The 27481-nt window shown below is 40.2% G+C and overlaps 3 protein-coding genes across 6 annotated transcripts in view; 2 read left to right on the forward strand and 1 right to left on the reverse strand.

Annotated features, from left to right (window-relative positions):
• Nucleotides 1-9139, forward strand: part of CCDC88A (coiled-coil domain containing 88A) — a 142858-nt gene extending 133719 nt beyond the window's left edge. For 2 of the 4 annotated variants that reach the window (XM_011996510.1, XM_011996509.1), the window contains 4 exons: nt 520-785; nt 987-1446; nt 5234-5333; nt 5851-9139. In XM_011996510.1, the coding sequence (XP_011851900.1) occupies nt 520-785; nt 987-1446; nt 5234-5298 (791 nt within the window). In that variant the 3' untranslated portion in view covers nt 5299-5333; nt 5851-9139. Of the gene's footprint in view, nt 1-519; nt 786-986; nt 2882-5233; nt 5334-5850 lie in introns of those variants that run through there. The other 2 variants (XM_011996511.1, XM_011996508.1) reach the window with 2 other exon arrangements.
• A 3343-nt stretch (nt 9140-12482) lies between these two features.
• Nucleotides 12483-14545, reverse strand: LOC105551328 (putative prolyl-tRNA synthetase associated domain-containing protein 1). The gene is made up of 2 exons (XM_011996512.1): nt 14462-14545; nt 12483-12946 (listed from the first exon to the last, which is right to left on the reverse strand). Exons 1-2 carry the CDS (start codon nt 14543-14545, stop codon nt 12512-12514), a joined length of 519 nt encoding a protein of 172 aa, XP_011851902.1. The 3' UTR covers nt 12483-12511.
• Nucleotides 14546-25718: 11173 nt separating this feature from the next.
• MTIF2 (mitochondrial translational initiation factor 2) overlaps nt 25719-27481 on the forward strand; it is a 31341-nt gene continuing 29578 nt past the window's right edge. Inside the window, exons 1-3 of the mRNA XM_011996531.1 lie at nt 25719-25778; nt 26208-26297; nt 27291-27357. The gene's annotated coding sequence lies outside the window, so the exon portion shown is untranslated. The remainder of the gene's footprint in view (nt 25779-26207; nt 26298-27290; nt 27358-27481) is intronic.

Here is a 27481-nt window from a genome sequence, read left to right on the forward strand (position 1 = left end):
TTTTTTGTATTTTTAGTAGAGGCGGGGTTTCACCATATTGGCCAGGCTGGTCTCCAGCTCCTGACCTTGTGATCCGCCTGCTTCAGCCTCCCAAAGTGCTGGGATTACAGGCATGAGCTACTGCGCCTGGCCTGTGAGGCATTTTATAACTATTTGAACCTAACTTTTAAAAAAAAAATGTATTATTCACTTATTTATTCATTCATTCATTTACTCATCAAATGTATTGAATGCTTTTTATGAGGCTCTGTTTAGGCTCTGTGTGTGGTAGTAAAAGCATATCTTTGCCCTTGTGGAGTTTACAATAGTTGTCAGTTTGACAAAATAAGGAAGCAGGCTATGGCAGACAATTGTTACACTGATAAAAGATTGACATTGTTTACTAAGCATTTCTAAATAAAGCTTGAAAGTAAATTTGGCTGTTCATATAATTAGGACACAGTCAACAAATGTTATTACTCATAAAGTATTAATCTCATTTCTATTATTGAAATCTCAACACCCCATTTACTCCAAAAGCAGGTGCAGTTAATAACCAAAGCAGGCCACAGAGCCACAGCAGTGGAGAATTTAGCCTGCTTCATGACCATGAGGCTTGGTCCAGCAGTGGTAGCAGTCCAATCCAGTACTTGAAAAGACAGACCAGATCAAGTCCAGTGCTCCAACACAAAATATCTGAAACACTGGAGAGTCGACATCACAAAATCAAAACTGGTTCCCCTGGAAGTGAAGTTGTTACTCTACAACAGTTTTTGGAAGAAAGCAATAAGCTTACCTCAGTACAGGTTAGTTTTATTTATGATGACCTTAATTTAGATGAATACCACAAGTTAAATTTCTATAATTGAACTTCAGAGCCTTTTTTTTTTTTAAGTTAAGGAGTATTAAGAGATACCCACAATTATATATTGTACAGTCTGCTAAATCAGGAAAGTAAAAACATGGTACTATATTCACTAATCTGCTTTGAATTTTTTTTAAAACAGATAAAGTCCTCAAGTCAAGAAAATCTTTTAGATGAAGTAATGAAAAGTCTGTCTGTCTCTTCTGACTTTTTGGGAAAAGACAAACCAGTTAGCTGTGGTCTGGCCAGGTCAGTAAGTGGAAAAACCCCAGGGGACTACCATGATAGATGGACAACTAAACCTGAGTTTTTGAGACCTGGTCCTCGAAAAACTGAAGATACCTACTTCATTAGTTCTGCAGGAAAACCTACACCAGGCACTCAAGGAAAGATAAAATTAGTAAAAGAATCTTCTCTGTCACGACAATCAAAAGATAGTAACCCTTATGCCACTTTACCTCGTGCAAGCAGCGTGATCTCAACTGCCGAAGGAACTACACGAAGGACAAGCATCCATGATTTTTTGACCAAGGACAGTAGACTGCCTATATCAGTTGATTCATCACCAGCTGCTGCTGACAGCAACACTACTGCAGCATCTAGTGAGTACCATTTACACCAGTGGTCCTCTGATATACTTGACAGCCCAACACATACTATAGGTTCTTGTGCCCAAAATGATTTAGCTATAGACATGCCTGAGTCTCTATATGTGCGGGCTAGAAATTCAAGAACAGAAAGGTCACATTTTCTAAACCAAACTTTTGCCACTATTAAGATGCCTAGTGATGCATTCGGAATGTTGGCAAAAGATAGCATAGGGCCATTTACTGTGGCCCATTCATCTCAGCCGTTCTTATCCCTCAATACAGAATTAGTTAGTAACATAAGTGGGTTACCTCCTAGGCCAGTCACCAGAATAACTGACCAGGCTTCTGCCTTTTTGGATAAACCTGCACAGAAAGAAAATGAACAGTTTTCTGATCATCAGAACCCTAGTAACAGTAACCTACAGTTTTCTATAAATAGCAACAATCTTGTCACTCCTGCATGCCTCTGTCCTGATGACACAGAAGCTGCATTGTTGGTTTCTGAGGATAATCAAACTGTTTGGTATGAGTATGGTTGTATATGATCAAAATTGCACAATATAATATATTGATGTTATTTGATATACACTACTTCTCTAATATTATTTGAAAAGTTGCTGTTAACAAAATATCATTTGGCTAGGTTTATATTTTTTATTTAAAATTGTTGCACAGTGTTCAGCTGTACATGATGGCATGTATATTAATGTGAATGTGTAACTACACCAAAGTCTGCATGAAATATTAATTGCTTTGTCCATTTGCTGCATGCCTTTAAAAACCTTAACCATACATGCTCCTCCTTCACATTTTTTGTTGCCTGATAAGGTTGTTACTTTGATATCCAGAAGCATGTTAAAACAGTTGCATGCTGTCTTACCAAGAAGACATTTTCAAGTCATATTTGCTTTGTTGCTTCTGGAAAAAAAAAGTTCATTTTCTCCCTCCCTTTCTCCTCTTCCCACCCCTCACTTGCTCTTCCTCTCACTCCTTTTTTTCTTCCAGAATGTGTACTTTATATTGTACATGTACAATATCGGGAGGGAAAATGTAAAAAGATGTTTTCTTTTGTCATTTAATTAGGCCATCTGTCCTGTTTTAAAGAAAGAGTTAATAATTCAATACTTTATATAACAAATAGTAACTAATACCCATATTTATAAAACACTTTTCAGATTTAAAAGATTGTTAATACTTACAAACTTAGTGTTATTCTTAGAAAACCCCATCAAATTTAAATGTGATTTACACAGTGACTAGGAACATTTGGATTTATTGTTTCTTCTCTGCACTTTTCATCATCTGATAAATACAAGAGCTCAAGTAACTGTCTTTTTTTCAAGATGGCTTTTATACTTGAAATCAGTTAATACAATAGTTTTTCTAGTTCTTTTTTTTATATAGAGTCAAAGAGAAATAAACCAAATTATACTGATTGTGTTGGAAATCTGTATTTTTACTTCTAATCAAAAAGGGTAGCAAGTTTACAAAGTGGTAATAATTGTTACTTCTATAATTAATCTATTATTAAATTATACATGTATGTCCTTAAAACAATTTTTAAAAATGAATAATCACACTAAAATGTAAAATTAGAGATCTTGTAACCACTTAAACAAGTATGTTTCTAGTAGAACAAATTTTAGAACTAAGAATGAATACAAACTCTTTAGCTTAAAAAAAAAAGAGAGAGAAAATATTTGTTAACTTTGACTCCAGTGCAAAGAAGTTTTATTTTTGTGTTCGCAGCACTTTTAAAGCAAATTAGCTAAATTTGAATCTCTAGCTCCCAAAATGGCTAAAAACAAACCCATAACCCTGATCCATTTACTTCCAGAGGAATACATGTTAGCGTTCTCTCTGGAATGTTTTTTGCCATTTGGATTTAGCCTATATATTACTGATAATGACTCAGCCTGGCACCTGGAAGGAACGCCTTGAAATGTGACCATGTGGGGATGAAATTATATTATACTTGTTGTTATTGTATTAAGTTGTTACTAACTGGACCAAAGAAAAAATATGTAGAGAATATTTGCCTAATGAAATTTGTCTCCTTTATAATCATACTTTTTTTCTGATAGCTATTACAGAAAAAAGAAAAAAATGGTTCTGGTGCAGGTAATCAAATGAACACAATCAAAGGATTGTCATATTTTAGTACCACCTAATATACTTTTTGCATCCTTCTATTTTATTGTCAGTTACCTCCCAGTCAGTCTAACATTTCAAATGTATTTGGCGCTAATATTTTCCCTTTTGCTTTTTCATAAGCCAGTAATAAAACTTAATGGTAAACATAGCTGAAATTAAATGGGGGCAATATATGACACAAATGTTATAATTAGTGTTATTTCTTTTCTACACTGAGTCAGATTATTTCACAGCTATTTCAACTGTTTAGATATCATAATTCTGACCATAACACTTTAAAATATATTTATTAATTCAAAATTCATTGAAAAATCACATGCTATGATATTAAAATTATGTGATTATTTTACAAAATTAGACCTATAGGAAAGAACTGTTTACTACCCAAATAGCTATTGTATATATGCAGCATGTTTTCAAAAAAAAAAAAAAATACACTGTGCATGTAAGAGAAATATGTATCATGTCCATGTGTCCTGAGGACTGTTGGAAAATACAGTCTAGACTTCAGAAATCATCACCTGCTGTGGCGTCATAAAATTTCCCCAAAACAACACTAGTTCTTTTTTTTTTTTTTTTTTAAGATGGAATCTCACTCTGTTGCCTAGGCTGGAGTACAGTGGCATGATATCAGCTCACTGAAACCTCTGCCTCCTGGGTTCAGGCGATTCTCCTGCCTCAGCCTCCCGAGCAACTGGGATTACAGGAGCATGCCACGACGCCCGGCAAATTTTTGTATTTTTAGCAGAGATGGAGTTTCACCATGTTGGCCAGGCTAATCTCCAATTCCTGACCAGCTTCCCAAAGTCCTGGGATTACAGGCGTGAGCCACCACGACTGCACAATATTTTATCATAACATTTGGAATCAAATTTTTAGTGGTGGAAATACCTTAGAAATCATATGGAACCAATGTGTCCCAAACATTTAAGAAAAACAATACTTTCTGTAAGTGAAATCTTACATGGATGCCCCAAATTTTAAAAAACTAATTTCATTTAAAGTGAAAGTGAAGCAACCCTGACTCAATTGAGCAGTTGCACTTATTTTCTCTAAGACACCTCCAGTTTTCCAAAGGATTATTTGTAAAACTATTCGAAGATTCAGTATCCTAATTTTATTAATGATGAAACTGGATAGCTTTCAGTATTCCTGGCCTACCTTTCTAGAAATTTTAAACATATTCTTATGCACTGCATCCCGTTTGACCAAAGCAATTTTAGCTATAACCATTGTAAGGAGGAACATTATTTGCCTATAAAATATGCATCAAGCCCTGGTTTTCTTAGTAAATAATACAAATATTTCATTCCAGATGGTTTTGCTACTACATGCAAGATTATGTTTAAAACTATAGGTGACCATTTAGTAAATAAACATAGTAAGGCTATCTGGCACTAAGAGGGGGGGAAATGTAATTGTTATAGTTTTTTTAAAAATTACAGCTTTCCTAGGAATATTACTTACAGCTTTAAAATATAAAAATCAATCTTTAAGTATTGAGATGCCTATGCGATTAATAATTTTCCCAGACAGTTATAGATTCCTTCTCCTTGCCCTACTCAGTGAAAGTGCATTTCTTATCTTCTGAATTGTATTTTGTTTCATCTTTGACTAAATAATATGAAATGCTTTTCTCCTGCAGATGTGGACAAAGTACAAGAAAGCAGAAATTCAAAAAGCAGGTCTAGGGAGCAACAAAGCTCCTAATTCTATTACCCACTACATGACATGTGGGCCAAGTGGTGAGTTTCCTGCTTAACATGTAAATGAGATTAGTCTCATTTATACAAACTAACCAAATTAAGTGTGAAACGAGCACATTGCATTAACAGATGTAAATATTGCTTGCTTAATTCATTGACTTTCTGTTCTACTTACTAGTGAAGCAAGATTAGTTGGCTGCCATAGGTTTTTACTTGTCAGCGCAAGGAACAAGTTTTTTTTTTTTTTTTTAAGACTTTTTCTCACTTTAAATTTAATTTTACTAGTGAATTATGTTCTAGGAATTACTTTTTTAGTTTGAAGCCTTTTGTGGTAGGAATACAACTTCCCCACAGTTTTCTTGAAAATTAATGAGAATAAACTAAATGCCTATTCTATGATGAGCCACTCAAAAATTATCTCTGATTTTCTGTCATTCTCATTCTTATAGAAATATCTGGTGCATGCTGTTCTTATAGTGGCTGCTCTGTATTTTGTATCTCTCTTCAAGCTTTTCTTATATTTTCTTTCTTCTTTCTACCTTCCAACTAAATACAGAGAGAAAAGTGTCCTTCAGTTTCTCAGTATGAAGCCTTTATTTCTGAAGTAACAAGACACCTAGCAACTATAGGAATCATTTTTTAAAATCTTTAAGGAGACTTTTAACAGTCCTTCGTGAATAGAGCAGGCAAGAAATACAAACCTTCATTCCTTGAATCAAGGAGCACTACTGGATTCAACTGCCAAAATTTTTTAAAGGTTTTAGGACTTACTATACCTTGTACTGTTAAGATCTACTGAATAAAGGACGTTCTCTCGCTAAGGACCAAGTGTTTTAAGGTTAAGTGTTTAAAGAAGTACTCCAAGAACAATCTGCTTTTTTCATCATTTGTTTTATGAATTTATCCATGTTTGCTTAATGCTTCTGCTAAGTGTTAGCCAAAATCTAGCCATTTATATTTAGTTGTGTAAACCTAAATTAAATGCTGTAGTATTTTGTGGAATGTACTATATAGCAAGATACAGAGAAAGTTGTTTTGGCATGTCAGAGCCTTATTTGGTTAGCAGACTGCATGTGTTGGTACTTTTTTTTCTTAAAGCCAATTATTTTGATGCAAAAGAAATTCAGTTTATAAGATAAATCTGAAAAATCCATAACGAAATAGGAGTTATAAAAAATTTATAGTGATATTAATCTTTACATATTTCCCATTAAGCAACACTAAGCATACATGCGTTAATCCACGGTAAAGAGTGTTTTTCTGAAACTTTTTTTAGTAAGATGGTTTTCCAGCAAATGGCATTCCCAAGATAAAGCTGTTGTGCTTTAACTCATTTCTTTTCTTTGGTATTGGGTTATGTATGTGTGTGCATTTTTTTAACTTGAGAGCTGACTGTTGCTTAAGAAGTTTTCTTATGGCAAAAAGAATGTAAATAACTTACTATGATCTGCATTTTGCCAGAAACTCATTTATAATTAAGGCTATCATTTATTAATGACTTTTTTTCTCCTTTATAATATTACATTAAAGTTGATAATTGTTATTGGTACTTTTGAAATATTTGTATGCATTTGTTACCTTTAAACATTTGGAAGAAGCACAAAAAAATAGATTTAGTTAACCCAGGAAACATCAATTTTTTTAGTAGTTCCAATTTTATATCACAGTTTTATTTTCTTATGAAATCAAAAAATGCATTGATATTAATGCAAATTCATTATTTAACATCAATATCAGAGTAATCTTCAAGGTCTGAAATGAGAAAGATACTGACTTTTTAAAATTTTAACAGTGTACTTCTTAGGCTTTCATTACCAGCTCTAAAGAACTTTTTGGAATAATTCCATATTCCGTAGTGTGTGGTTTATGAGTTGTGGGTTTCATCACTAACCCAGTAACCATGAGAAAAGTCTCTCTCCCTCTGTCTCTCTTTCTCTCTCTCTCTTTCTTTCATAGGCCAGTAGCAATGTTGTGTTCACAGTCTACTTTCCAAAAGACCATCAATAAAAAAGAGAGCATGTTTCAATTGAAATGGAACTTAAGAGAACTTGAACTTACTTACATACTTCAATGCCACCGATAACTTAGGTTTTACCACCAAATGCTGTTAACATTAAATCATTTTGAAACTCTTGGATGAAAGGTGCTATGTAAATGTAAATACAAAGGATCCTTACTAACATACAAATAATGCACAACAGAAATATTTAAAACCTATTCTGTAGACTTTGACACATCTCTCTCTGTCATAACTCCCTGGATTCAAGTAGCACATTGGTAATAGGTGTCAGAGCAGTCTAGAGACGCTTGCATGTCAAAAAATGTACACTCATTTTTAGGTGGATAAAAGTAAACATAGAAATTATGTTATGGCTAAATACAGTAAGTGGGTAACTTAGATTTATATTAGCTAGCATCTAATTTGCACAACTAGAACACATCCCAGAACAATTACTGAAAAGCTGAAATTTAATGAGTGGTGAGGTAGCCCAATGAGGGCGAATGACATCACAGCTTGACCTCTCCAGAACACTAATATCTTAAAATAGAGAACATGCTGCGTTAAGTGCATTAGTGCTTCAAGCAGAAAATGCTGAAAAACAGCCTGTAAAGTACTGAATCTGAGTAGGCTGACCCTGAGAAGGGACAATTAAAGAGACAACCAAGGGAACACATTGAGACTACAAAAATATGAATAATCTCAATTATATTCATCACACTTTTTTCATACCATTTCAAGAAAAGACTAGATAAGAGTAACCACATGAATATTTTACTTTTTTCAATATACCTTGAGAAGCAAACTTTGTAGGAAGCCACTCTTCTCCCTTAAACTTCTGCCAAACAATAATAAAGTCAACTGGAAACTAATTGGAGCCGTTTTAACTGGGGCCTGACATGCTTTAAATTATCTGGCTCTATTCTAAATCAACACCTAAACCCCCAAGGAAACTGCAGAATCAATATGCAGGGTAATAGCTTTGGTTCAGAGCTCCAATAATGTGCTTCAGATCTGTCCATGTGGAAATGCTTTCATCCAAATTTTTTAATTGGTGGTTACCAAAGAGTTCACAAAACAGGTTTGTATGTAGCACCTTTCATGCAAGGCATGCTAAAAGCCTATTTTAAAATCACTGTGCATATTATAGAATTGTAGCCACCTCCCAATGAAGTACTACAGCCTGTGCTGTCTTAATGGTTTATGTCAGGAAATGAAAAAGATACTGTACCAAATCTGGAATTACAATGGGGAGTAATAATGTATGCTAAATGACTTTTGTATTTTAAGTTACTTTTTGTGAGTGGTGAATTTTTGTGTTTTTCTTTTCAGCTACACTTAGTCCTGAGATGTATTTTTTCTTTAAGTCTTGAATGAATACAAAAGGAGCCCATTTTATAATATAAACCTTGATGTACATGTTGAGATATTTGGACAATGAAAATGCCTTAAAAGGAATGCATATGGATAAAGTTGCACTTATAACACCCTTCAACAAAATCTGATTTTAAATTGTCTTTTTCTTTTCTATTAAGGGTTTTCTTTTTCAGTGTCTACCATTGTACTTATAACTGTTATTAAATACCAAATCAAATAATATAAAAGCTGTAACATTTCCTTTAAAACTAATGCTAATAAGGGATTTAGAATTGAATGGCAAAATGTTTATTACTTGGCAATACCTGATGTCAGTCACAGGCATCCAACTCATGACAAGAGATACCACTGTTTGTTTTTTAAAAAACATTTTTCATTTTGGTACTCCTTCAAAAATTAAGTTGGACTAACATTCACGTATCAAACTAATATAAAAAGAAATAAAACCAAGAGGTGATTTTTGTAACAATGGGTTAGTAATCATTTAAAAATGGTATCATTTCACCAAGTGTTATTTTATTTCTTTCCGTTTTCCCTAGAGAACTATTGTCAGACATAACCGATGACCTTGTTTAATTGATTCTGTCATAACATTTTGTGATAAGTATTAGGGGTTTGGAGAGAAAGAGCGTCTGTCAGTTTTATCAGTCCCAAAATAGGTTTAAGTGTGATCTAATAGATTGCACAAATAAATCTCTCATTTTCACTTAGACTTTAGGAGACAAAGCAACTGGCCTCATCCTTGGGCAAGTCAGTTTTTCTGGGCCTGTTTTAACCATAAAGTGGGGAGGGCAATTAGACCAAACACCTAAGGTACTTAATTTATGTGTATTCATTAGTACCTTCATTTCATATGCAGAGCAACCTAAAACAGCTACTTTGTGTTAGAGATAGAATACAGAGTATGTAAAAATAAGAGGAACCTTAGAATAAAGTCCTTTTATTTTGCCTTTTAGTAACACAACTTGGTACAGATTAAGTACAATATTTCTACCAGATGGAAACTACTTTTTGAGTGATCAAACTTAGGAAAATGTGATTCTTTTAAGAATATCCCATTTCAGGAAAAAAAAAAAAAAACAAAACAAAACTGAAGCAAAAGACCATCCCCTTTGGTTGTACTAGAAGGAAATACTAGAATTTTCATGACCAAACAAGAACAGGAATAGCCTACATCAGATCCTCCCTCCACTAATGAAGGATTTTGTTCACATTTAAGTGAGATTTTTAAAATGTCAACTTTTCTGTTTTAGAGCTAGCTTTTATATAACAGATGACTCCAGATTTTCCTGAAATTTTATATTGTCTCAGATGCCATAACTGAAAGGGGATGAGTAGGCTGGGCATGGTGGCTCATGCCTGTAACCCCAGCACTTTGGGAGGCCGACGCAGGCAGAACATGTGGTCAAGAGATCGAGACCATCCTGGCCAACATGCTGAAACCCCGTATGTACTAAAAGTACAAAAATTAGCTGGGTGTGGTGGCGCACGCCTGTAGTCCCAGCTACTCAGGAGGCTAAGGCAGGAGAATCGCTTGAACCCGGGAGGCCGAGGTTGCAGTGAACTGAGATCGCACCATTGCACTCCAGCCTGGCAACAGAGCAAGACTCCGTCTTAAAAAAAAACAAAAACAAAAAAACTGAAAGGGGACGAGCAAAACTTTAGTATAGACTGGAGGACAGAAGAAACTTGGACACGTGTGTTCACATTTCTTTGAGTTCTACTGTCTTAGCGTCCCAAGTAGCTGGGATCACAGGGATGCGCCACCACGCCTGGCTAATTGTATGTTCACATTTCCAACCTCTGAACAAAGACTAAACACATCCTTGTTTTGGGGGTGGGGGACAGGGTTTTACCCTGTCACCCTGGCTGGAGTGTAGTGGCAGGATCACTGCTCACTGCAGCCTGGACTTCCTGGTAATCCTCCCACTTCAGCCTGTCAAGTAGCCGGGACTACAGTAGCCGGGACTACAGGCGCGGTTGTTATTATGTGTTTTGTAGAGACAGGGTTTTCCCATGTTGCCCAAACCAGTCTCCTGGGCCCAAGCAATCTGACCCCACCTTTGGCCTCCCAAAGTGCTAGGATTACAGGCATAAGCCACCACGCCTGGCCCCAAATCCTTTTTAATAACAATGTATATTCCATTACCACATTTTTAAACGTAATACTTTGTTAAGACTAGTCAAGTGTAGTAGTAGAAGGGGAGGAAAGAGTGGAACCAAGGAGTTCCATCTGTAACTGACTGAACAATCAGTTGAGATAACTTAATACCATCAGGCCAGCCTATAACTTTTTTTCTTTTTTCTTTTGAGACAAGAGTCTCACTCTGTCAGCCAGGCTGGAGTGCAGTGGTGAGATCTTGGCTTACTGCACCCTCTGCCTCCTGGGTTCAAGCGATTCTCCTGCCTCAGCCTCCCAAGTAAGCTGGGAGTACAGGCGCACACCACCATGCCCAGCTAATTTTTGTATTTTAAGTAGAGACGGGGTTTCAGTATGTTGGCCAGGCTGGTCTCGAACTCCTGACCTCAGGTGATCCACCCAGCTCAGCCTCCCAAAGTGCTAGTATTACAGGCGTGAGCCACTGTACCCGGCCTGTAACTTTAATAGTACAATGATTATGACATAATATATTCCACCCCTAGCTGTTTTTCTGGATTAAAATTTTGTAAAGATACATTTTCATAGAAAGTTAGCTTATTTTTCACTGGAAAAAAAAATCACTGGTTTATAAACAAACCCCAATAATGGAAAGTGTTTACCTTTGCCTTCATGTTTGTTTTAATTATCTTGCTAGGGAGTTCTTATTCTTTAATCCCCATTTCCCAAAAATAGCCACTATCAACAATTTTGTTTTTTAAAGACAGTCTCACTGTGTCACCCAGGCTGCAGTGCAGTGCTGTGATCATAGCTCACTATAGCCTTGACTTGGTGGGCTCAAGTGATCCAGCCTCCCAATATGCTAAGACTACATGTGTGAACCACCACACTTGTTTTATTTTTCAATTTTTTGTAGAGAGGGGGTTCTCTCACTTTGTTGCCCAGCCTGGTCTGGAACTCCTGGCCTTAACTGATCCTCCTGTCTCAGCCTCCGAAAGCAGAGATTACAGGTGGGAGCCACCACACCTGGCCTCAACAATAATTCCTATATTCCTTTTGATTTTTTCCCTGTATTATGCACACTATCATACTTTTATACATACTGTTTTACAACATGTTTTTTTCAAGTACAATAAGCACCCTAAAGATGTAAGCTAGTTAATCTTAGAAGTGTTTTTAATTGTTGGAGGCATTCCTGTAATAAGTAGTTATCATGGGAGATGGAAAACTGTATCTCGAAGCTGACTAAAAGTACCTCCATACATCTTTTTAAAAAGAGCTCTTTTATAGGGCCAGTCACAGTGGCTCACGCCTGTAATCCCAGCACTTTGGGAGGCCGAGGCGGGTGGATCATCTGAAGTTAGGAGTTTGAAACCAGCCTGGCCAACATGGTGAAACCCCATCTCTACTAAAATTACAAAATTAGCTGGGAGTGGTGGTGTGCGCCTGTAATCCCAGCTACTTCAGAGGCTGGGGCAGCAGAATCGCTTGAACCCGGGAGGCAGAGGTTGCAGGGAGCCAAGATCACACCACACCACTGCACTCCAGCCTGGGCGACAAGAGCGAAACTTCGTCTCAAAAAAAAAAAGCTCTTTTAAGATGAAATACTATATTCCTCCTGAAGTGGTTTAGATAGTCACCAAACTAAGTGTACCAAATATTCTTACGCTTTCAATGCTTTTTATAAATTACAAATAAGAAAAACAGCTTTCAGAAAGAAATTTATTCTAAACATTGGCCCATTTAGTTGTTTTTATCAAAATTTAGTATTATGGGATCATGTCCTGTCGTCTTCACAAATGTGAGAAAGTCTTTAGGGCTCAATCCCATGGTTGCAGCATTGGTCATTGGATGAAAGTACACCTTTTCATGTCCACCTTCGAGAATAGCAGAATCCAGAACAAACTTCACATCTCCATCATCACAGAAAAGTGCCAAGGGTGTGGCGCAGCCTTGACCAACTTTTAGTTTTTCTAGCATGGCTGTTTCATCAGCAAATCGCAGATTTCCACTCCCAACACCTAACTGTTTGGCAAGCTCATTTAAATTAATTTGTCTATCATGAAGAACTGTCACCAGCCAATAATTCTTTTTCTTTTTGTCTTTAAGAAATAGGTTCTTACTATGTGCTCCTTTCAAATGTTGGATATGAGGCATCATTTCTTCAACTGTAAACACCTATAAAATATCACATAATAAGTTTTAAAATAAAGTAATATGCATGTTTACATATGCACACATTTATACCTATTTTGCTTGCTGGGTGAAAACAGCAAGGTTAGGGAGTGCTTATCGCCCTGAATTTCACTGTTAAAGACCCATCTTCACCCCATTACCAAATAATTACTTATAAGCCCATGACATCTCATTTCCTCATCTCAGGACCTCAGGCAGTTTCTTTGGTCAATTTTCTATTCCAGTGTACTGGCCAAGTCCTCCTCAGCAGCATTTTGTTATTTCTGAATTTAAGCTTTCAGTACGGAAAGTTTACAGCAGTTCTAGACTCCTATTCCTTAGCATTCCCTTATGTCCAGACCATGTGACAGCCTCCATTCTACAAATATGTAACCACAAAGAAGGTGAGTGGGGAGGCAATAAGAACCCAGACTAACAACATCAGAAAAGCTGGCATACGCACACATAAAGAAGGGGGAGAATATAGGACTATATGGGAGGGAGGAAAGTCAGAGAAAATGATTACGGTTTTGATGTTGTATTTGTGAAGGTGAGGAATACTAACGTTATATTTCTCTACTCTTTGAAGATCACCATATTTAGCCATTATTAACTGTTAAGCCTTGGGTAAACTTCATGTCCTTGCACCACTCAAGTTACACATTCGTTCTGTGAAATATCTGCAAGTGGCCGGGCAGGTGCGGTGGCTCACGCCTGTAATCCTAGCTCTTTGGGAAGCCCAGGTGGGAGAATCACCTGAGGTCAGGAGTTCGAGACCAGCCAGGCCAACATGGTGAAACCCCGTATCTACTAAAAATGCAAAAATTAGCCAGCACGCTTGTAGTCCCAGCTATTCGGAGGCTAAGGCAGAAGAAACACTTGAACCCAGGAAGCAGAGGTTGCAGTGAGACGAGATCGTGCCACTGCACTCCAGCCTGGGCCACAGAGAGAGATTCCGTCACAAATAAATAAATAAATGCAAGGAAGATTTCCTATCAAAACACAACAAATGTTACAATTTATGAAAATACAGGCCTGTCAGTTTTGGTAAGCACTTTTAGGGGTTGTGGTTTCTGCCATGCTGCATGCTTTGTGATCAACCCTGACCACGGTAGAAAAATATCGCTCTGAACCTCAGTGTCCTGCTCTATGTATGGTGCCCGATACGTCGTACCTACTGAACACAGTGTTAACCACTTGCTTATTTTATCTACACAAAAAGTGGACAGACCCGATTTAAGATGCACAGTCCTCCGTATGTTGTGCTAGTTCTTAACACGGAATGTAAGCAAATCACTCCCAAGAGGAAAGATTTCCTTGCAGTAACCTCATGGTCCCAAGACGTAAGTCCTCTGCTGTCCCTGCAGGGTTACCTTCGTATTTTGAGACCGGGGAAATATTCCAGGAGCGACGTTCTCACGGTACATTGACCTTGAGACACCTGATCTTAGCCCGACGGACGTGCAGCACAGCCCACCCCGCTGGGCCTGTCTCGGCGGTCACTTTTAGGGGTCTCACCTCAGGGTGCTCCACGACTTCGGTGTGGATGGCCAGGGCACCGAGCCGCTGCTCCAGCGCCGCCCGCAACTCTGCTCCCGCCATGCAGTCGCTGTCGTGGCGATGGGCGGAAAAACGGCACTGCTTCCCGCGGCTGCGCAGACCGGAGCCTGAGGCGGAACTGCCAGGAGGGATCTCGGCCGATGCCGGCAGCGTGGTGCTGGTGCCTGCTGGAGGCGGGTCCGCCCTGTCCGAGCGTCTCGCCCGCTGGTCCCTGAACATCGTCCGCTGAGGGCACCGGCTTGCGAAGGCCTGCGGGAGCTCTCATCAGGCGCCTTGCTGCGGCGGGGCCTGCGATCTCACAGCCCTCCCTGATCCCACTTCAGGTTTCCCAGATCGCCGTATCTTCTGTTGAGGGTTTGGGAGTTTGGGGGGTTTTTTTGTTTTTCGGGACGCAGCCTCGCTTTGTCACCCAGGCTGGAGTGCAGTGGCGCGATCGCGACTCACTGCAACCTCCGCCTGCCGGGCTCAAGTGATTCTCCCGCCTCAGCCTCCCAAGTAGCTGGGATTACTGGCGCCAGCAACTACGCCCGTCTAATTTTTGTACTTTTTGTAGGGACAGGGTCTCGCCTTGTTGTCCAGGTTGGTCACGAACTCCTGGGCTCAAGCGATCCTCCAACCTCCCAAAGTGTTGGGGTTACAGGCCTGAACCACCGCTTCCGGCCGCTTTTATTGTTTAAACCGCAGGTAGGCAGTGCACGGTGGCTGACGTCTGTAATCCCAACACTTTGGGAGGCTGAGGCAGGTGGATCGCTCAGAGCCCATAGTTTGAGACCTGCCTAGGCAACATGAGACCCTGTTTCCAAAAATAAATAAATAATCATTAGTCAATCACACCCACATAGTAACTCCCAGATTAGGGAGTGTGGAGGGGGCCCAGATCCACATTGTTCTAAGGCTTTTCAACTTTTATTGTAAATTATAATTTTACATTTTACCCTTTCTGACAGTTCTTATTATTGATCTAAGAATAATTGACTGTGCCACTATGACTCACCTTTTTCCAAGGTAGTTTGACTACCTCCAGGTAGTTTTAAGCTATCTTGGTGTTTTCAGCTATAAAAAGTAAAGTAGCAGTTCCTCTTCAAAGACTTTCCTTAGGAATAAATAGTAACTTATCTTAGATGCAAAATTTATTCAAAGACCCGTGCTAACATTTTTAAATATCTGCTAGCCGTACTAAAGAAATCAATGTGCTTTAAGTTCTTAACTTCCACAATTTAGCCTAAATATTTGCCCTGGCATGCTTATATTGGTCCAAGCAAGCATTAGGTCATAGCGTATTCCTCTTCCCTATTTAAAAGTGTTCTTATCTTTCTCAGCATTCCATAAGTTACTTCCTCCTTCCTTTGTTCTCCTCTACCTTTGCCTCTTTTAAAAAGTTCTAAGTTGCTAGCCAATTGGGGCAAATACAGAATGTGACCTCCCGTTCCAGCCAATGGAAACTGGACACACCAGTAGAGTGGATGTGTCAGGTTATAAATGACGCTGTCGCCTTTGCTGGGTGTACTCTTCTGGCAAAACTGCTGGTGAGTGTACCCTTTCTGCAGGAAGTAAAAATAGCCTTACTAAATAAATTAATGTTCAAGTGCTGTTTCTTTATGGCAGCGGGGAACAAGCATTTCAAACACAGCTATCCTGGGACACACTCCCCACATGTGTGAGTCCTGGAATTCCACCTTAGGAGTTCATTTATGAATTTAGATTAAGGCTCAAATCCCAGATAACACGTAGATATACCTAGGGACATTTAACCTTAGTGTGAATGGGTCATTTCTGGGGTGCAAACTGAACGGGGGGAGAAGGAACCCTCTTAAGACACAGTAAAATGTCTTAGTCCTTACCCGCAGCCCTGGAGGAAGCTACAAAAGAGGAGGAATTCAAAGTCAACCTCACAGTTTCACCCAAAATTGGCCTTGGATAGCACAATATTAAAATGTCTCAGTTTAACCTACCTCTTTAATGACTAAATCATGGTTTCCCTTCAAAAACTCCATCAAATTCTGTGATCTCTGATTATAGAATCAACAGGCCACACTTCCCATGGTCTACTAAATTCAGATCAACAACAAAAGCGACGTATCACATTACAGAGGATTTAGAAAACAGGAAAGTGGGGAAAGATCACTCAGACTTTCATGGTGTTCATGCAATGTTATTGCCATTTTGGTGGCAATCTTTCCAGTCTTGTTTCCTTTATTCTTGCTATTTTGGCTATACATAATGATTTTTTCAGATAGTTGAAGCTTCCTACATATTAAATTTTGTGTCCTGCCTTTTTATTACTTATAAGCATTTTCCTCTGTTGCCACAGTGTCTTTCTTTAATATATATTGTGTAGCTGGATCATACTAGCTATTATGTTTTGCTTTTGTTTTGAGACAGGGTTGCTCTCTGTCACCCAGGCTGGAGTACAGTGGCATGATCTCCACTCACTGCAACCTCTGCCTCCCAGATTCAAGCGATTCTCCTGCCTCAGCTTCCCAGGTATTTGGGATTACAGGCGCACACCACCATGCCTGGCTAATTTTCCTATTTTTAGTAGAGATGGGGTTTCACCATGTTGGCCAGGCTGGTCTTGAACTCCTTACCTCAAGTGATCCGCCCACCTCGGCCTCCCAAAGTGCCCAGAGCCACTGAGCCCTGCTGATATTAGCCATTACTTTCAATGGCAAAAACCGCGATTATTTTTGCACCAATCTAATAATTTTCTTAAGCATTTCCATATGGTGGACATCCTTGTTGTTAATGAATCATGATGTTCTAAATTGCTTTCCAAAAATTATTCTAATGTATAATTAGCAATGTATGAATTAATCTACTTTACTAAATTTTTGCCCAAATTTGCAGAATATATATTTTTAATTTTCAAATTTAATAGACAAATTTTCTTTTCTTTTCTTTTCTTTTTTTTTTTTTGAGATGCAGTCTCTCTCTGCCACCCAGGCTGGAATGCAGTAGGGTGATCTCGGCTCACTGCAAGCTCCACCTCCTGGGTTCACGCCACCTCAGGCGAATCACCTGAGGTCAGGAGTTTGAGACCCGCCTGGCCAACATGGTGAACGCTTGTCTCCATTAAAAATACAAAAAATAGCTGGGCGTGGTGGCGCATACCCATAGTCCCTCTTCTCGGGAGGCTGAGGCAGGAGAATCGCTTGAACCAGGGAGGCAGAGGTTGCAGTGAGCTGAGATCCCACCACTACACTCCATCCTGGGCGACAGATGGAGACGCTGTCAAAAAATAAAAAGGAAAGAAAGAAAAAAAAAGGAAAAAGGGAGGGAAGGAAGGAAGGAAGGAGGAAAGGAAAGAAGAAAGGAAGGGAGGAAAAAGTGAAACCTGTCTCAAAAAAAAAAAAAGGCAATAACTAGTTAACTGGTCATACATAATATAATTTCCTTCTTTTTTTGAGATGGAGTCTCGCTCTGTCACCCAGGCTGGAGTGCAGTGGCACAATCTCAGCTCACTACAAGCTCCGCCTCCTGGGTTCACGCCATTCTCCTGCCTAAGCCTCCCAAGTAGCTGAGATTACAGGCACCCGCCACCACGCCCGGCAAATTTTTTATATTATTTAGTAGAGATGGGGTTTCACCGTGTTAGCCAGGATGGTCTAGACCCCTGACCTCATGATCCGCCCGCCTCGGCCTCCCAAAGTGCTGGGATTACAGGCGTGAGCCACCGCACCCGGCCCCAGTTTCCTTCTAATTAAACCATAAAATAGGTAAACACATTGCTTGCCTGCCTGGGAAAACACTAGTTTCACGCAATGTGAACAAAACCTACACAGTAGACGACAACTGGGTTAAGCAGAGAAGGAGCATGCTTTTTTTCTTTTCCATTGACTTTAAAACACCCATTTAAAATTCTGTGGTTATAAGGAAGCTTTACCTTGGACAAGCACTGTTTACAGAAGACACAGCTGAGCCCCAGGCTGTGCTATAAACTCCCAATGTGTAACTCCTGAGAGCCACAATTACTGCAATTCAGGAAGCGTGCAGAAGGAGGTCAGGTGAGCAAGACCTGCCCTGAGTTGTTCTTTAAATCACACTTAATTTTCTGGGTCTACCTAGACCACTAAATTAATGAATAGAGTCATATATTCAGGGGTTTTTTCATTTGTTTTTCATTTTTTGTTTTTGTTTTGAGATGGAGTCTTGTCAACCAGGCTGGAGTGCAGTGATGCAATCTCAGCTCACAGCAACCTCCACCTCACTGGTTCAAGTGATTCTCCCACCTCAGCCTTCCAAGTAGCTGGAATTACAGGTGCCCGCCACCACGCCTGGCTAATTTTTGTATTTAGTAGAGATGGGGTTTCACCATGTTAGTGAGGCTGGTCTCAAACTCCTGACCTCCGGTGATCCACCCGCCTCGGCCTCCCAAAGTGCTGGGATTATAGGCGTGAGCCACTGCACCTGGCCATATATTCAATATTATTACAGGGTCTGCAGGTGGTTCTCATAGCAACCCAAGAAAACTGACTTCCACATAAAAGTACTAAAACAGAGATATTTTTCCTGCTTTGCGTGTATGGACTACGGATATTTTAAGTTGTGGATTTCAGTGACTGGTTCGACTGGATTAGGTTTGTGGGAACTACATTGGAGTTTCTGTCCTAGTCTTACTGGCCAAGAGAAATTTCCTGTGATTTTAATGCTTTAATTAACTTGCAAGTGAAATATATTTGCATAAATTTTAATAAAAATATTAAGTTGAGATCAGAAATCACATATTATTCCTCTATCCCTGCTGGATGGATTTACCTACTGATGGTAAATGCTGATTTGAGTAAATGTCAATAAATATATTTTGGAATGTGTTGGCTTTAAGAACAAAAAGGGCCAGTTCAATTAAAAACAAACTCATATTCAGTATTTTTACCAAACATAAAATAAGTGTCTTTTCTAACAAGTTGCATGCATTTTTTTTTTTGAGACGGAGTCTCACTCTGTTGCTCAGGCTGTAGTGCAGTAATGCAATCTGGGCTCACTGCAACCTCTGCCTCCTGGGTTCAAGTGATTCTCCTGCCTCAGCCTCCTGAGTAGCCGGGATTACAGGCGCCTGCCATTGCGCCACCTAGCTAATTTTTGTATTTTTAGTAGAGACGGGATTTCACCGTGTTAGCCAGGATGATCTTGATCTCCTGACCTCGTGATCCACCCGCCTCAGTCTCCCAAAGTGCTGGGATTACAGGTGTGAGTCATTGCGCCCAGCCCCCTATTTTTTTAAATAAATGTTTTAATATTACACTTGAAAAATAAAGACAAGTTAACAACATATATATAGTTAAAAAAATTAGACCACATATGAAGATACAAAAATTTAAATCACAGGTGTATAAAAATATTCACATTGCACACATAATGTACATACTCTAATGCTGTTTATTTCTAAAAGAGTGTTTTGTTTTGTTTTGTTTTGAGACAAGGTCTTGCTCTGTGATGCCCAGGCTGGAATGCAGTGGTGTGATCATAGCTTACTGCAGCCTTGACCTCCTGGGCTCAAGCAATTCTCCCACCTCAGCCTTCCAAGTATATGGGACTACAGGCACACACCACTGCACTCAACTAATTTTGTATATTTTTAGTTTTTGTAGAGATGGGGGTCTCCCTATGTTGCTCAGGCTGGTAATGCTATTTATTTCTAATTTTTCTAATCAAGACAGAATTATATATTTTATAATCTGCTTTTCTGTTTTCATCTAAGAGTCCATGTCAACAGATCTACTTTATTACTTATAATGGCTATATAATATTCCATTTACATATCCAACTCCAAATTTGGAAATATCCAATGTCCAATGACCTAAATGTTAGTCATTTCCAAATTTTCAATATAATTACAAATAAGGCTATGGTAAGTGTATTTCTCTTTCTCGGCTATGTGTATATATACACACACACACACACATATACACACACATATATATGCACATATATGCACATATATATACACACATATATGCATAATTGTTTCATGTATTCCTTAGAATACCAATAATCTGCAAAGTTACACAGTTTACACATTTTTTTGGTTGTTTTGTTTTGTTTTGTGAGACAGGGTCTCCCTCTGTCACCCAGGCTGGATTGCAGTGGCGTGATCTCGGCTCACTGCAACCTCAGCCTCCCACACAATCCTCTCACCTCAGCCTCCCAAGTAGCTGGGACTACAGGTACACACCACTATACCCAGCTAATTTTATTTTTAGTAGAGACAGGGTTTCGCCATTTTGGCCAGGCTAGTCTTGAACTCCTGGCTTCAAGTGATCCTTCTGCCTTGGCCTCCCAAAGTGCTGGCATTATAGGCATGAGCCACTGCACCTGGCCAATTTCCATTATATATTGTTGAAAAGGCAAAAGGCAGCATTTACTGTATGAATCCCATTTATATAAGATTGTATGCATATATATATATTTATTATTATTATAATTATTTGAGGCAAAGTCTTGCCCTATTGCCCAGGCTGGAGGGCAGTGGCACAATCTCAGCTCACTGCAACCTCTGCCTCGTGGGTTCAAGCAATTCTGCCTCAGCCTTCCGAGTGGCTGGGATTACAGGCAGCCACCACACCTGGCTAATTTTTGTATTTTTAGTAGAGACGGGGTTTCACCGTGTTGGCCAGGCTGGTCTTGAACTCCTGACTTCAGGTGATCCACCTGCCTTAGCCTTCCAAAGTGCTGGGATTACAGGCTTGAGCCACCAAATATACATTGTATCTGTAGGTATATTTATGCATGTTTTAGGATATCCTTCCTTCCTTCCTTCCTTCCTTCCTTCTTCCTTCCTTCCTTCCTTCCTTCTTTCCTCCCTCCCTCCCTCCATATTTTTTCCTTCCTTCCTCCCTCTCTCCTTTCCTTCCTTCCTTCCTTCCTTTTAGAGTCAGGGTCTCACTCTGTCACTCAGGCTGGAGTGCAGTGGCATGATCATAGCTCATTGCAAGCTCGAAATCCTGGCTTCAAGTGATTCTCCCACCTTGGCCTCCAGAGTAGCATAGAACTGCAGGTGCATACCACCATGCCCAGTTAATTTTTTTTTTTTTTTTTTTTTTTGTAGAGAAGGGTCTTCCCATGTTGCCCAGGTCTCAAACTCCTGGTCTCAAGCAATCCTGTGGCCTCAGCCTCCCAAAGTGCTGGTATTACAGGTGTGAGCCACTGCGTCTGGTCCTTTCTTTTTTAAATCAACTTTTTTTTGTTTGTTTGAGACAGAGTTTCACTCTTGTTGCCCAGGCTGGAGAGCAGTGGCGCGATCTCAGCTCACTGAAACCTCTGCCTCTCAGGTTCAAGCGATTATCCTGCCTCAGCCTCCCGAGTAGCTGGGATTACAGGCATGTGCCACAATGCCAGGCTAATTTTGTATTTGTAGTAGAGATGGGGTTTCTCTATGTTGGTTAGGCTGGTCTTGAACTCCTGACCTCAGGTGATCCGCCCACCTTGGCCTCCCAAAGTGTTGGGATTACAGGCGTGAGGCACTGCACCCAGCAATCAACCTTTTAATTTTAGAATAATTTTAGATTGCAGAAAAGTTGCTGAGATAGTGGAGAGTTCCCATGTGACCTTTACCCAATTTTGTTAACATCTTACATTAACCATGATACACTTGTGAGAATTAAGAAATTAACATTGAGGTATTACTGTTAACTAAACTACAGACATTATTCAGATTTTACCAGTTTTCCCACTAATGTGCTTTTCTGTTACAAGATTCTATCCAGGATACCATATTGCATTGAGTTGTTATGTCTCCTTAGTCTCTTCTGATCTGTAACAGTTTCTGAGTCCTTTCTTGCTTTTCCTAACCTTGACAGCTTTGAAGAGTACTGGTCAGGTATTTTGTAGAAGGCTCTTTAATTCGGTTTCTCTGATGCTTTCCCCATGATTAGAGTAGGGTTGTGGGTTTTTGAAAAGGATATTACAGGGGTAAAGTGTCCTCATCACATCATTTCGTGTGGGGGTGTCCATGATATTAACACGACATTGCAGGTGATGTTCACCTTGATCACTTGGTCAATGCATTGTCTGCCAAGTTTCTCCACTGTAAAGTTATTAATTTCCCCTTTCCATACTGTGTTCTTTTTTTTTTTTCTTCTGAGACGGAGTCTTGCTTTGTCGCCCAGGCTACAGTGCAGTGGCACTCGGCTCACCGCAACCTCCACCTCCTGGGTTCAAGTGATTCTCCTGCCTCAGCCTCCTGAGTAGCTGGGATTACAGGTGCATGACACCATGCCTGGCTAATTTTTAGGAGAGACAGCATTTCACCATGTTGGTCAGGCTGGTCTCGAACTCCTGACCTCGTGATCCATCTGCCTCGGCCTCCCAAAGTGCTAGGATTACAGGCGTGAGCCACTGTGCCTGGCCTCCATACTGTATTCTTTGGAAGCAAGTTAGTAAGTCCAGCCCACACTAAGGTGGAGAGGAATTAATCTTCACTTCCTAGTGAAGGTTTTATATATATGCATATATATATAAAAGTTGGCATCTTCTGTAAGGAAGATTTGTTCCTTCTCTATTTATGTATTTATTCTATTATTTATTTATATTAGTATGAACATATGTATACTTAGTTGATACTTTTGGTTATAATCTAGTACTGTTATTTTGCTGCTCAAATATTTCCAGCTTTGGCCATTGGGAGCTCTTTCAGGTTGGCTTCTCTGTTCCTTGAACTGTTTTTATTCTCTCTCTGTCTCTTTTTTTTTTTTTTTGCCACTTTCTATATTTTGGTATATTGCTTTAATTTTCTGCATTAGCATGATTAGAAAATCTTAATGATTAGAACATTAGAGGAACATAGAGACATAGATGGTTATTTTCACCTTAATATTGTGGAAAAATGACTTGGCAACTACTTTGATGGTTTACCAACTGATTTCTGGTTGTTTCTCAACTACCTTGCAAGGCAAGTAAGACAGCAAAGAATTACTTCTCACAGAAATTAAACTTCAGTAGATATCTGAGAGCGGTAGGTAAAATGATAGCGATTGGAATAAACTTCAATAGTTTTCAAGTGTTGTTAGGCTCAGTTAAAAAAAATTTCCAGGCCCAGTGCAGTGGCTCACACTTGGAATTCTAGCACTTTGGGAGGCCGAGGCGGGCGGATCACTTGAGGTCAGGAGTTCAAAACTGGGCAGGCCAATTGTACTAAAAATACAAAAAAATTAGCCGGGCATGGTGGCAGACACCTGTAATCCCAGCTACCTGGAAGCTGAGGCAGGAGAACCGCTTGAACGTGGGAGGCGGAGGCTGCAGTGGGCTGAGATCGTGCCATTCAACCTGTGCCACAGAGTGAGATCCTATCTCAAAAAAAGAAAAAAAAAATGTCCAGGAGAGAAGTTTGCATTAAATCATTCAGTAACACCGATTGCACACCTTTGTAGTAGGCATTGGGAAGGTGGGGGAAAAAAAGAGGGTGGTAGGTTGGGGTGGGGGCATGAGTTAGGAGGTAAGATGATGGCAAGTATGCTTTTGAGTAATGAACTTCTGTACAATACCAATTACCTAGGGGAGTGGTAGATCTTAAAGACAAAGATTAATTGATTGATTTTGTTTTCTTCTCAAATTCCTTTTACCAAAAGACACAGATAATAAAACAATATTTATATTTGAGAGGTGGTGATGGTTGTGGTCAAAAGGACCAGCTGAAAGACATAATGTCCAAGCAAGGTGAGGGAAAGCTCTGGGGGCAGGCTGTAATAACCGTAACAGCAAACACTTACTATGAATCAGGCACTATTTATCAACAGTTTATCAACCCATTAAAAGCTTATTACAGCCGGGCGCAGCAGCTCATGCCTGTAATCCCAGCACTTTAGGAGGCTGAGGTGGGCAGTCACCTGAGGCCAGGAGTTCCAGACCAGCCTGGCCAACATGGTGAATTAGCAGGGTGTGGTGGTGTGCGCCTGTAATCTCAGCCAAGCAAGAGGCTGAGGGGGGAGAATCACTTGAACCCAGGAGGCGGAGGTTGGTTGCAATGAGCCGAGATCGCGCCATTGAGCTTCAGCTTGGGCGACACAGTGAGACTGTCTTAAAAAAATAAAAAACAGTCTGGGAGCGGGGGCTCACGCCTGTAATCCCAGCACTTTGGGAGGCCGATGTGGGCGGATCACCTGAGATAGGGAGTTCGAGACCAGCCTGACCAACATGGAGAAACTCCGTATTTACTAAAAACACAAAATTAGCCAGACGTGGTGGCGCATGCCTGTAATCCCAGCTACTCGGGAGGCTGAGGCAGGACAATTGCTTGAACGCAGGAGGCAGAGGTTGCGGTGAGCTGAGATCGCGCCATTGCACTCCAGCTTGGGCAACAAGAGAGAAACTCCGTCTCAAAAACAAAAAGAAACAAAAACAAAACAAAAACCGTATTACAATCCTGTGAACTAGCTATTGTCATTACTATAATGTAGATGAACAAACTGGGACATGGACAGTTGACAAGACATCCCAACCACACACTAGAAATGAGCTGGGATAGGAAATCAGACACTCTGACTCTATTACTCCAAATGCCATACATACAAGCTGACTTCCGAAAAAAGAGAAAGTACTGTTCGCACAATACTAACTGGTTCTACGGCCACTGTTTCCTTGCATTTCTTTTTTCCTTCTTGTTAGGAACACGTATCTTTGAAGGAGGTATCATTTCTCCCACAGTTCTCCATTTAACGTTTCCTCGAGTGCAAGCACCACCGAGGCCACACACAGCCCCAGAGTAGAAGTAATTTGCTTCCTAGAAACCCTCATTGTATCCAGATTCCCTCCCAGAGGAGCCATCAGTTCTCATGGGTGGCACTTTTTTCTCCAGCTGATTACACTTTTTTCCTGTATCAGTTAATTTTTCCAACTTCTAATTGAATAAAGGCAGTTTTCTTAAAAAAAAAAAAAAGGGAAAAACGGAAAGGAAGGAAGAGGAAAGAAAGGAAGGAAGAAATGAAGGAAGTAAGGAAAGAAACGAGAGGGACAGAAAGAGAAAAAGGAAAGAGAGAAAGAAAGGAAAGGAAAACAAGAAATGGAAGGGACCTGCAGAAACGATTCACCACGCGCGGCTGACCCTGGGAGGAGCCACAGGTAGAACGAGCGCCTCCCAGGCTGGACGCCCGCTGCGGACACCGCAGACAGTCCCACCCCGGGCGGCTACAGCGACTCTTCTGAATTCCGGAAAGAACCTTTTCCAGCGGGACCGGAAGCCCGGCGGGGACCGTAGCGGGGACGGACTGACCTACCGACCATTCTTCCGGGTGCGGAAGGTGATCTCCACCCATGCTCAGAATCCAGGGGCCCGGGACAGTAGGTAGGAGTTAAGTGGGTAGGGTCCCTTAACCAGGGTTGTCCGGTGTGGGTGGTGTGTGTTGTTTCGCCTAACGTGTCAGTGGCACAAATCACGCGAACTCATAAACATTGTGCGTTCGGAAAGCTTTTCAAGATGCATTTAATCCCTGCGTAAGCCCACGTTAAGCATTCACGAAGGCATGTGTTCTGTTCTCTCGGAAGCGGCCGGCAGGCTTCCCCTCCTCGGGCGCCGCTGCGGGCGCAGGTCCGCAAGTCCCAGCCTCCCATGGGCCCAAGGCCTTCTGGGCTGCAATTTGAGGCGAAGCCACCCCAGTTTCGTAATTTTTCTGCAGTGATTTATTTTTACCTTTCAGGTAAGTTCGAACGCTTCCAGCTCACTTTCAGACATTTCCACTAACGTAACTACGTATTTGCAACATACTTTTTTCAGATTCCTTGACAAGAATATCCTAGTGACCAAACACCACCTTACTGGGAGTCAGAACGTCTGGGTTCTAGTCTTGACTGCCATTAACTAGCGGTATGACACTGGAGACGCCTTTTTGACCCCTATGGATTTACGTTTCCTTTTCTGTAAAGTGAGGAGCTTGGAATAAGTGACAAATTTTCTTCCAGTTTTGACATTTGGGTTATTGCCTCCAATATGTCTTTCCAGTTTCTGCCTCAATTACATATCTGTGCTTTGGTTAATATCTTGTAGTGTCCTTTCTCCCATTCCCTTAATCTGTGCTCTTCTCAAATCTGGTTTCATACTCGTTTAAAAATTATTTTCTCAAGGAATCCTGTGTTTCCCGAGCACTCTACTTTTGGTCCAGGGGCACAACCGTAAGTATGTGCCATTCTTAAAAGTATTTAATGTGTGTAAATACTATTGAATGAATTTCCAAATTTTTTTTTTTTCCTTTGGACAGAGTCTCGCTCTGTCGCCCAGGCTGGAGTGCAGTGGCGCGATCTTGGCTCACTGCAATCTGCCTCCTGGGTTCAAGCGATTCTCCTGCCTCAGTCTCCCAAGTCGCTGAGATTACAGGCGCCCACCACCACGCCTGGCTAATTTTTGTACTTTTAGTAGAGATGGGGTTTCACCACATTGGCCAGGCTCTTGAACTCATGACCTCAGGTGATCCGCCCGCCTCGGCCTCCCAAAGTGCTAGGATTACAGGCATGAGCCACCACGCCCGGCCTGAATTTCTAAATCTTAATGTGTTTATTTCGTTGGCATTAAGTCAGATTTTTCCTTGATCTTTACTTGAGTAAGCCTTTTAAGGTAAAATGCTTGCTCGATTACACACACATACATAACCTCTTAATTGTCAGAAGGTAAACAAGTTAATGACTTGTGAATATTTTTAACTTATAAGCAATGAATCCTCAAAGCTTATAAACCAATACTGAAACGTGTGATACGGTTTTAAAATAGCTAATGATAAAGTCTTTACATCATCCCATTTTCTCCTCATAGTCTTGTAATAGGAAGGACAGATATTCAAACACTTATTTATTTATTTATTAACAGAGATCCAGAAAATGAGGCCCATAGGAAACAAGTGACTTGCTGAGTCCAGATAACACTTACTATCAGAGTGAGTGTCCAGCTAAGTTTCCTTTGTTGCCCAATAAGATAATTTCTTCACTATACTGTGCTTGTTTCAGTTACCATTTATTTTCTTTCTTTTAAAAAGTATTCAATATAGGCCAGGCGCGGTG

The sequence above is a fragment of the Mandrillus leucophaeus genome, unplaced genomic scaffold, assembly GCF_000951045.1.
Source record: "Mandrillus leucophaeus isolate KB7577 unplaced genomic scaffold, Mleu.le_1.0 Scaffold518, whole genome shotgun sequence".
Lineage (NCBI taxonomy): Eukaryota > Metazoa > Chordata > Mammalia > Primates > Cercopithecidae > Mandrillus > Mandrillus leucophaeus.